The sequence below is a fragment of the Syngnathus floridae genome, chromosome 12, assembly GCF_059516105.1.
Source record: "Syngnathus floridae isolate MCC-2025c chromosome 12, RoL_Sflo_1.0, whole genome shotgun sequence".
Lineage (NCBI taxonomy): Eukaryota > Metazoa > Chordata > Actinopteri > Syngnathiformes > Syngnathidae > Syngnathus > Syngnathus floridae.
In genome coordinates this window covers 1,405,613-1,415,404 of record NC_142424.1, presented here as the reverse complement: position 1 = coordinate 1,415,404, position 9,792 = coordinate 1,405,613, and the positions used below count along the sequence as shown (strand labels likewise).

The window sequence follows — 9,792 nt, the reverse complement described above, 5'->3', positions numbered from 1 at the left end:
GTGAATAAAGTGTCAAGGAATTAAATTATGGATTTCTTTCTGGCACCCAAAAAGAGGGCGGTTTTCAGCGCTCCCGACTTCTCGCTCCCCTTTCTCGTCCTCTCCTCCGACTCCTCCCCGGTTCCTCCTCCTCCTCCTCCTCTATCCAGCCACTTTTCCCATATTTTCTCCCCTCGATCGGTCCAAATCCCCGGTCACCCGGGTCATCTCGTATGTCGCCTCGCGGCGGTAGCGGGCGGCTAGGGAGGAGGGGGAGGACGACACGGTGGTGATGGGCGAGCAGGCCGAGCGACCGTTGACTCCGCCGTCCCGGACGACCGAGTACCCCAGCGGGAGTAGGTGAGTTCGGGCCAGCTGGCGCTCAAGTCCCGGTGTGTTGCGCTTACGGAGGCACTGGTTCACTTAAATTCTGTTATGAGACGCTTGATGAAAAGTTTAGTATAAGAAGTCTTTCATATTTTAACTTTTTTGTGGCAGTTTTGAGGCGGACAACGATGTCCCCAGTGCCCGGAGGAGGCCCACTCACCTCCGTTTGTCAAAATCGGAAGTAAAGAAGTCACCGTCCACTCAGGTGCGTTTCTCCACTTAGACGGTACTCGTGGTTGGACATCCGCTGGTTTACCTGTCCATGGATTTGTTTAGAATATTCCTCTCTTACTCATCGTCCACATTAAAATTGCATTTAAACATTTTTTATTTATGTCTGGGGGGGGATGTGATGGGGAAATGATCAACAAAAATATTAACGTTGAAAACAAATTAATGGGTTCAACATGCCTGACGCAGGTATTCCAGTTGTCTCGTTTCTTTCAGCTGTCCAAGACGAACTTGCAGTTTCACAAGTTGTTCAAGGAAGTGAGCAGAGATGAGGCGCTCACACAAAGTATGTCTGCCACCTTACTGGAATTTTTAAAAAAAAAATTTTTAACATGTTGATTGCTTTCCATTGCCAGGTTACACATGCGCCTTGCAGAGAGACATCTTGTATCAGGGTAAAATGTTCGTCTCACCAAACTGGATCTGCTTCCACTCTAAAGTCTTTGGCAGGGATACGAAGGTATGGCGGCGCGCTCTCGCAGAAACTAGCTTTTAACAACTCCAAAACCTTCTCTGTAGATCGCCATCCGGGCAGCGTCTGTGACATTCATCAAGAAGACAAAAACGGCTCTGCTGGTGCCCAATGCCCTGGTGATCGAAAGCACACGGGAGCAGGTAATACCACCAAATGAGAGTGTGTATGTGTCATAGTACCAGATTGTGGGTGTCAACAGTTTGAATAACCCCAGTACAAATTCATCTTAACTTTAGCCCAGGTTGTGTTTTTCCAGCACGTCTTTGTGTCCTTCCTGTCCCGGAACACCACCTACAAGTTTCTGAGGTCCGTGTGCGTCCATCTGGAGGTCAGTTCAAACAAACACATTTTGTGTGGGGCCTAAATAGTGCCTCGTCATTATTTGAATAGCTCGCGTCAAGTAGAAAGCCCATACTTGCTAAGTACAACGCGTGACAACGTTTCAGGTGGAGAAGACGTGCAGCAGCCATGTGGCCTCCTCCTGTGAGAACGGCTTTGGAGTCAAGCGCCCACCATCTCTTCCTCTGGTCTGGAATGTTTTTTGTTTTCATCTATAGAAAGCGAGGCCCTTGTTCTCAGCAGTAGTGCCATTGTATATATTCCTGTGCGTGCTCGGCAGGACTTGGCCCGGACCTTCTCTGATCTGGACGGCGTGGTGCGACAGAGGCGACAGGAAATGGAGGCGGAGAGTAGTAGCAGCTCTGGATCGCAAACTCCGGATTGTGACAAAATGGCTGGTGGGTGACGGAACATGCGAAGGTGCGGCGGGTGTCAGGTTTCGCACAGACTTGTTGACAAAACGTTTGAGTAAATAGCAAGTGAGAGTTTAGACTTGCTTGGTTTGACAAGTATTTCAGAAGGCTCGTCCTGCTGCTTTGCAAGGCAGAATTCTGCTTTAAACATTTCTGTGTCTCTCTCTCTCACGCCGTATTTCATCAAACAGAATTCGCCAGCGTCCCCAACACGTTTCTGAGCAGAGAGGTGTCTGTGCACGCAGACGTGCACCTTCAGCCAGGCCAAAAGAGCCGAGCCAAGAACGGTACCGTCACGCTCGTTCTTCTTTCGTTTTTGTGTACAAGGGTGTGTCGACTTTTTCTTGTCGCAATCCCTCCTGGAGGCCGGAATTTAAAAACATATCTGTTTTGCCACAAAGGGCCATCGAAGTCTATTGTGGGGGCCACGCAAGCGGACAAAGCCTGGCCTCACACCACCTTGCTCCCCGTCCTGCTAATCTATTTGTTTTTGTGAGTGTTCCGTTCACCACGTGCAACACGAGAGGCCATTGTTGTCCAGGTTGTTTTAAGACGCTTGTGTTTCCTCCATAAACAGAGTCGGCGTCCTGGTGATGTCCTCGTGTTACATGGCTTTGAAGATGGCGGCCCTCGAGCATCGCTTGAATGTCATACTGTCCGCCCGGGATCGTGTGCACGCAGGGTATGAGGATCCAAAAAGAATTTTGGGGAAGATTTCAGCCATCGACATGGAAGATAGTTTCACTTTGCGGTATGGAATTTGGAAGGCATGTCTATCATGAGTAGACCCACAAAAAAAACTAGCTATGTCTGAAAAGCGGCCATTTTAGAATGATATTTACTATCTAGAGATGTTCTAGAGATTTTACCTGATTGCTTCCAACTTTGAACCACACATACGAAATTGCCAAGATTTAGATTTTTCATTATTGCATGAAATATGACTCCAATTGCTTTGCAGAAACACAGTGACTGTCCAGGATGCCGAGATCTTTAGTGAGCTCTCCGCCAGCCTGCTTAAACTCGAAAAGGTTTGTGCGGATTTTGTTGAATGAGTTCAAATGTTGTTTTGGCGTCGCACTGTTACTGTTTGTATGCTTAGATTCAAAGAAACCTTCGGAAGCTTCTGGATGACACCTAAAAAAAGATGATGATGCGATCAATCATCTTCTCCACTCAGGATCATGTGACTCCAGCAGGCAACGTAGTATTGATTACTAGTAGTACTCAAGCACTTTAAAAAAAGAGGCTCCACAGTTTGTACTGTTTTTATGTAACTTTTAAAAAAGTGCCTTTAAATTATATTTATGTATATACTCGTATTTTAAAGATTACTCAGATAGCTTGTCCATGCTCTTTCACATATATTTTTATACCCGCATTTCTTGTCCAAAACTCCGGTCTGTCATTTCTGAATAATCCCCATTGTAGATTATATTTTGAAAATTAATTTACAGTGAGGAATTAAATCATTTTGAGTGCAACTTTATGTAGTGTTTTCATACATTGCTCAGTTCTGTGCTCAATGTGTATTAAAAGTGTCAGAGGGGGTGGGTGGTGTTTATAAACAGAATGTAAATACCTCAAAGAAATATAACTTTATTATCACAACAAAGCGATATTGCTTTCAGGAAAAAAGTGACAAAATTGGACAAAATTTCACTATTCGCAGTTCCTATCCTCCGCCACGTTAGTTTTGTCATTTTTGACTCGCGCGTGTGTCATTTTGCCCATCGTCAGCCCCGCCCCCGTGTTACGTCACCGGTGGTCGTGTTGAGAGGGAAGCAATGGCGTCGCTGGACGAAAACAGCCGCCGCTGCCGGAGAGCCCGTCCGTGTTGTTGTTATGTGGCGGAAGGAAGAAACCCGCCTTCGTCGCGCCTGTAAACAACGTCGAGTCGAGTCTCGGGACAAGGACAGCCAGGCCATGGCGGCTCATTAAGACAAGGAAGACCGGAGCGGGCTGCTGGTAAGTGCGGGGGTAGGAGGAGGGGGAGTCCGCCCCCCCCCCCCCCCCCTTTCTCTCTCTCCTCCGGGTACCACTTCTCTTCCTCTTCTGACTCGAGGATGCTGTGACGGCTTAGCAACAAGGAGACAATGGAGGCGAGGCAGGGAGGCAGCAGCCAGCCAGTCAGTGGATCGTCATGTAAACAAAAAGGCCGCGGGGGCCTCGCTGGTAGATGCTAGAACGATGCTAGCAACACAATATTGGGCTCCATTTCCTCCGTCTTTACATTTAAACGCCAGGAGCGTAATTCAATCGGGACAACTTTATTGATACTTCTACACTTAATATTGAACAACATATAACAAGGGATGGGAAATTCCAACAAATTTGAAAAACTATTTTATGTCAGATTTCCATGACTTTTTTGCGATAATGCAAAATTGAATGACCACGCCGTCTGCTCTACCTAGGTGTGAACGCTTGTGATTGGACAGCATGGCCGCCCAGGAACCATCGCCTCCCTCGTCCATGGAGAGCAACAAGCCGGGCTTCCCTAAGAAGATCCTGGGCAACAAGCTGGAGGACAAGCACCTGTGCAAGTGCTGCCACAACATCCTCAGACGACCCTTCCAGGCGCAGTGTGGCCATCGCTTCTGCTCGTACTGCTTCAACCTGGCCATCAGGTCGGCAAGGGTTGGAGAATGGAGAAAATACTTTTTTGTAGGTCCGTTCATACTAGACATGTCTACCTTTTGTCGTTGCAGTAACGGACCGCAGAAATGCAACGCTTGCATCAAGGAGGATATTTTTGAGGAGACCACATCAATCCTGAAACAAGGATGTGTGAGTACCATGACATATGTTTTACATTTATTTAAATACATCTATTTAATTTAAACACATTTTTTGTTTTAAAGGCTTTTCCCGACAATGCGGTTCGGCGAGAAGTGGAAAACCTCACGGCTGTCTGCGTTAATGAAAGTTGCTCTTGGAGAGGGTCCATCAAAGAATATGAGGTGAGTCACAAAAGTCGGGCAAAGTGAGCTGAAGTTCACTGAGCGGTACAGTTTGGTTCTGTTGGTCTCTTCTGGTTGGCGGATATAGAATTTTTTTTTTATTTTTGTGTGCACGTGTTAGATGAGCCACGAGGGCAAGTGCGAGTTCATGATCGTGCCGTGCCCTTCCTGCAAAGAGCGCATTCGCTTCAACGAGCAGGAGCGGCACAGTGAGCGCGAGTGCCCGGAGAGGACGCTCAATTGCAAGTACTGCAAAGAACCTTTTCACTTCAAGAACATCAAGGTGAACATTTTAAAAATAAATACAAAGCATGATACTCAATAGACTTGATGCTTATCAAACCGATGAATTGGCTCATTATTGCTCACCAGGCCCACGATGAGATCTGCCCCAAATACCCGATGATCTGCGAGGGCTGTGCCAAAAAGAAGATCCCCAGAGAGAAGGTGAGCTTGAGGACTGTACGCGTCTCTCCAACTCATCCCACAACTGACACTTGTCACATCTTGCAGTACGTGGACCACATCAAGTTCTGCAGCAAATTCAGGATGCCGTGTCGCTTTCACGTGGTGGGCTGTGACATGTCGGTGAGTCACCTTTTTGATGGCTCGTTTATTTTGCTCTTCAGACTTCTTAAGTCACTTCCGTCGGCAGGTGGAGAAAGAGAAGACCCACGACCACGAACGGGCTTTTGCCTATGAACACCTCAACCTGCTGCTGCACTACATTATGGGCATGAAGGTGAGCATGGAGGGGCTGCAGCCGCAGGGTCTGGAGGTGGCGGGACACAAACTGGTGGAACTGCAGCAGTCCCTCCGGGAACTGGAGGCCCGGGTCTCCCAGCTCAGCACCACCTCCTCCGGGCCTCCCGTGCAGGGAGCCGCCGCCTCCTCGTCCTCCGGCTCGGGCCCGCCGGCACCGGCTCCCCTGCCCCCGCCTCCCACCTTGGCCCCCACCCTGTCCGTGTCTACCTCCTTCACGCCGCTACCCAGCTCGGTGGGCGCGGCCCTGGAGCTGCAGCTCCACAGCGAGAAGACCAAGGTCGTCGAGCTGGGCCGCCGCTGCACCGAGCTGGAGGTGAAGGCGGGCACCTTTGAGAACGTGGTGTGTGTTTTGAACCGAGAAGTGGAGCGCTTTGCCACCACCATGGAAGCCAGTAACCGCCAACACAAGCTGGACCAAGACAAGATCGAAGCTCTGAGTAACAAGGTCAGCCTGCCGGTGGTGTTTGGAGGGGGATTGTTAAAATGTGAATTCAGAGAAATGCGCAGTACTGAACTAACTGCTCTTGCAGGTGCGGCAGCTGGAGAGGACGGTTGGCCTGAAGGACCTGACGGTAGCAGAGATGGAAGGTCGGCTTCGGGAAATGTCCGCCTCGACCTTCGACGGCGTCTTTGTGTGGAGGATCTCCGATTTTGCTAAAAAGAGGCAGGACGCCGTCGCCGGTCGCGCTCCCGCCATGTTCTCGCCAGGTAAGAAAATATTCAAGATGATTGTACAGAACAGGAACCCCAAATCCTGCCTGGTTCCTTTGCAGCCTTCTACACCAGCAAGTACGGCTACAAGATGTGTCTGCGGATCTATCTGAACGGGGACGGGACGGGGCGCGGCAGCCACTTGTCCTTGTTCTTTGTGGTGATGCGGGGATTGAGCGACGCCTTGCTCAAGTGGCCCTTCAACCAGAAGGTCCAGTAAAAAAAAAAAAGAATCATATTATCAATCATCCATGAGTGAGACCCGCCCATCACTATGTTGTGGCATCTCAGTCAAGACTAAGTTCGCTTTGCTTTTCTCCCCTTCAGGTGACCCTGATGCTTCTGGACCAGAGCAACCGGGAGCACATCATCGACGCCTTCCGCCCCGACGTCACCTCATCATCTTTCCAGCGCCCGGTAAGCGAGATGAACATCGCCAGTGGCTGCCCACTATTTTGCCCGTTCTCCAAGCTGGATGCCAAAAACTCCTACATCCGCGACGACGCCATCTTCATCAAGGCCATCGTGGACCTCACCGGGCTCTAGAGGAGGCGGAGCCACGCAAGGTGCTCAGTTTTCATGACCAGACCACCGGGGTCTTCATTTTAGCTCCGAGGCAACCCCTCCGGGGTGCCGCTATACAGCGTCCTTCTGCCGCTTTGGGGGGTTACAAAGGTGTGCCCGGGCGCCGCTTTTATTGCGGTGAGAATGTCCGCCACCTGTTTGTTTTGGACGCGGCACGAGTAGGACGACACCTGATGGGACGCCAAGGACTGAGCGGGAAAGTTGCGCGTCGGGTGCGGGGTTATCATCGTGGCTAATTCGAGGGGGTTGGGGGGTCTTCTGCTTCTTTGTCTTGAGATTGTCGTTGTCGTGAGCCTTTCTGGTCTCGTGTTGAGTAAATTTTGCATAGACAAACGTGGAGTTGTGTGATCAACAAGGCTTCCCCCTTTTGTCCCCTTGGCATCATGTGCATGCTCGCTGGCGTCCGATGTCCACTCAAGTTCGAAGAGGACGCTGTGGTTAGTTGTTTAGATTACAGTGGTTCTCAAACTGCGGTCCTCGGACCCCTGGGGGCCCATGGCCAGTAACAAGATAGGAACATACTTGATTCACCTCTCAGCACCACCATCAAGTTGGTATTATACAAATCATGAACTAATTATTTTAATCTATCAATTATTTTGTCAATCAATTGATGAAGTGGCAAAATGGCCGCCCTCTGAGATAGTAAAAGAATACAGGATGAATTTGCTGGTTAATTCCTATTCCACAAACGCGATTGTAATCAGAATGCCGTGTTTAGACTAGTGAGGGCGCATAAAACATTTTGTCAACAACATTTTTGGCTTGACTTTCCCTTTAAGTTTGGCAGCCATTTTCTTCATATTAGCACCACACCTCAACTGCGACCAATAAGTATTGAGTTCAACTGAGTAAATTTGGTTAAATGTATCCTTGCAAGGGGTCCGTAGCCCCTCAAAGTTTGAGAACCCTTGATTTAGAAGCAGGCGTTCCTTTTTATGTAAAGTTTGTGCTCGTTCCGACTCGGGTGGGGGTGGGGGGTTGTGACCGGGGCTTTGGTACATCTGTGGAAGATACAGTGGAGTTAGCGAGGTGTCCGAGGCGCAGGCCTGACATTGTGTTTTTTCTTGAGTCCCCCCCACCCCTTTCCTCGCGTTTGCACTCGCTGGCCGGCATCTCGACAGGTGGCGCTGTTCCCTCCCCTCCCACGCCTGCCCCCCGCTCACCGAGAGAAGGAACGTTGTTTTCTTGTACGTCCGATATGTGATGTGTGCGCTGCTAGCCGAGCTGGCGTCCCGATACGATTCTAATAGTGTGTACTGTTTTGTTGTGTACAGAAAGAGATGCTCAACATTGTTGTACAGTGAACCCTGGCTATTCACAGGGGGGGGTCGGGACCAAGAACCGCCACTCATAGCTAAAATTGGCGAATAATACTCACCCCCCTATCCCCGCTACTTTTATCTAACGATGCTCCTCAACTTACTTCAACAGTTCCAAGATGGCAGCATAGCACTACTTTTGTTTAAATGAAGCAACTCAACTCACATAAATCCTCCACACCAGGATGGCGGCAAAGCACTACTTTTGTCTAAATGAAGCGCCTCCACTCACACCAATAGGCAGGGGTTCACTGTACACTTACTTGGGGGTGCAAATGTATAGAAATTGCTAACGTCGCGCTGACTAAATAGCCACTCAAGCTCGCGGGCTTGGCTGCTTTTTGAATCTCTGGAGGGGTCCGCTGGCCTGTTTTCAAACCAGTCTCAACCAGTATTGAAGCCTCTCTGTGCATGGGAGACTTTAATTGGTAGATCACGTAAAGCGGCTCCACGCCGTTGTGGCCGCGTTTATTTCTATTTGTTTGGAGGAGAATACGGTAGAATAGCTATTATGTTATATCCGGCTGTGCCCGTCGCAAGGCACCAGCCTATAGTTGTTAAAGCAATGTATAAATATGTATATTTTATATCATAAATCTATATATTAAAGCTATATATCCGTGTGGATGCTCACAAGCTGTTATAATAAAAATAGTATTACCGAATACCCTAATAATTCTATATCTATATATCAGTTTTTTTGTTTGCTAAAGATGGTTTAAACAGGCCAGAGCTGATTCCGTTGGCGCATTGCAAATTCTTCTCGAGTGCAATATGACATTTTAAGGGTTTACAGGGGTTACGCGTGACTTATTTAGCGCTATTTGTTTACACTGCGGCAAGCAACTTTGTACTTTTCCCATATAAATATGGTTGCGAAGCCAGCGGAAATGACGCAAATGACTTTTCATCTTGTGCTCTGTGTGGGTTTATTATATTCTTAGCTGCAGAAAAACAAGCATGTAAGTAGTCCCATTTCCAGTGTGAAAAAAGGAAATAATAAGCTTTTGTGTTGTGCCAAACTCAAAATATTACCTCCATGTTGTATTGCAAGCTGTTTTATTTGTGTGTTATATGCTTCGACATGTGTTGCCAAATTGTTATTTCAACTTGAGCTGCTGTTTGTGAGTTAGCGCGCGCGCGTGTGTGTGTGCATGGGTCACTACTAGTGCTGGAGGATATTTTTAAAAAAAAAAGTGCCCACTAACAAAATGTCCTCATATTTACTCCCATGTAATCTGAATGTAAACCCTTTACACCATTGAAAGAAAACACTCGTGTGCGTGTTAAATGTGATGCAGTTGACTGGAAACAATTATTTGTGCACTTTGCATTAATTCCATGTTCAAACAGGGTATTTTTATTGGTGTACCTTGAAGTGAAGAGCCATACAAATATTCCGCTGTTGACATTTGATGTGTTTTAACGCTCAAAAGAAACTCGCAGTCTGTAATAAAGTTTGGTGATTTGACCACGCTTTATTGTTCCTTTTTATTTTGTATGAATTTTTCAATCTCCATCCCTGGCGACCATGTCGACAACAGAGTCATTCTATCTATTATTATATCTCTTCTGACACCAAACATGCTTGAACAGTTTTTGCATCATGTAAATACAAATTA

The 9,792-nt window shown here is 47.9% G+C and overlaps 2 protein-coding genes across 5 annotated transcripts; both read left to right on the top strand.

Annotated features, from left to right (window-relative positions):
• The first annotated feature begins 130 nt into the window (after positions 1-130).
• LOC148389378 (GRAM domain-containing protein 2B-like) lies at positions 131-3,313 on the top strand. Of its 2 annotated transcripts, none has more exons than XM_088391059.1 (13): positions 131-339; positions 478-571; positions 814-883; positions 954-1,057; positions 1,117-1,212; positions 1,329-1,400; positions 1,519-1,599; positions 1,692-1,809; positions 2,016-2,111; positions 2,226-2,316; positions 2,402-2,506; positions 2,786-2,855; positions 2,927-3,313. In XM_088391059.1, the coding sequence occupies exons 1-13, from the start codon at positions 272-274 to the stop codon at positions 2,963-2,965; spliced, it is 1,104 nt and encodes a 367-aa protein (XP_088247185.1). In that variant the 5' UTR covers positions 131-271; the 3' UTR covers positions 2,966-3,313. The 2 variants fall into 2 exon arrangements, with proteins under 2 accessions (XP_088247185.1, XP_088247184.1); XM_088391058.1 differs by having other exon boundaries at positions 2,402-2,575.
• A 148-nt stretch (positions 3,314-3,461) lies between these two features.
• On the top strand, positions 3,462-9,644 carry LOC148389377 (TNF receptor-associated factor 2-like). Of its 3 annotated transcripts, none has more exons than XM_088391056.1 (11): positions 3,462-3,792; positions 4,242-4,454; positions 4,536-4,614; positions 4,689-4,787; positions 4,909-5,070; positions 5,160-5,234; positions 5,301-5,375; positions 5,443-5,997; positions 6,083-6,260; positions 6,326-6,474; positions 6,591-9,644. In XM_088391056.1, the coding sequence occupies exons 2-11, from the start codon at positions 4,267-4,269 to the stop codon at positions 6,807-6,809; spliced, it is 1,779 nt and encodes a 592-aa protein (XP_088247182.1). In that variant the 5' UTR covers positions 3,462-3,792; positions 4,242-4,266; the 3' UTR covers positions 6,810-9,644. The 3 variants fall into 3 exon arrangements, with proteins under 3 accessions (XP_088247182.1, XP_088247183.1, XP_088247181.1); XM_088391057.1 differs by having other exon boundaries at positions 4,242-4,614; positions 5,443-5,529; positions 5,665-5,997; XM_088391055.1 differs by having other exon boundaries at positions 4,242-4,614.
• The last annotated feature ends 148 nt before the right edge of the window (positions 9,645-9,792 follow it).

What these genes read in the sequence shown, in the direction of transcription:
- LOC148389377 (XM_088391055.1), top strand. Translation starts at nt 4,267, where the DNA reads ATGGCCGCCCAGGAACCATCGCCTCCCTCGTCCATGGAGAGCAACAAG. An exon ending in CAATCCTGAAACAAGGATGT is followed by an intron (nt 4,615 to 4,688) that starts GTGAGTACCATG and finishes TTTGTTTTAAAG; the next exon opens with GCTTTTCCCGACAATGCGGT. An exon ending in TCGAAGCTCTGAGTAACAAG is followed by an intron (nt 5,998 to 6,082) that starts GTCAGCCTGCCG and finishes CTGCTCTTGCAG; the next exon opens with GTGCGGCAGCTGGAGAGGAC.
- LOC148389378 (XM_088391058.1), top strand. Translation starts at nt 272, where the DNA reads ATGGGCGAGCAGGCCGAGCGACCGTTGACTCCGCCGTCCCGGACGACC. An exon ending in CCGTGTGCGTCCATCTGGAG is followed by an intron (nt 1,401 to 1,518) that starts GTCAGTTCAAAC and finishes ACAACGTTTCAG; the next exon opens with GTGGAGAAGACGTGCAGCAG. An exon ending in GAAGATAGTTTCACTTTGCG is followed by an intron (nt 2,576 to 2,785) that starts GTATGGAATTTG and finishes ATTGCTTTGCAG; the next exon opens with AAACACAGTGACTGTCCAGG.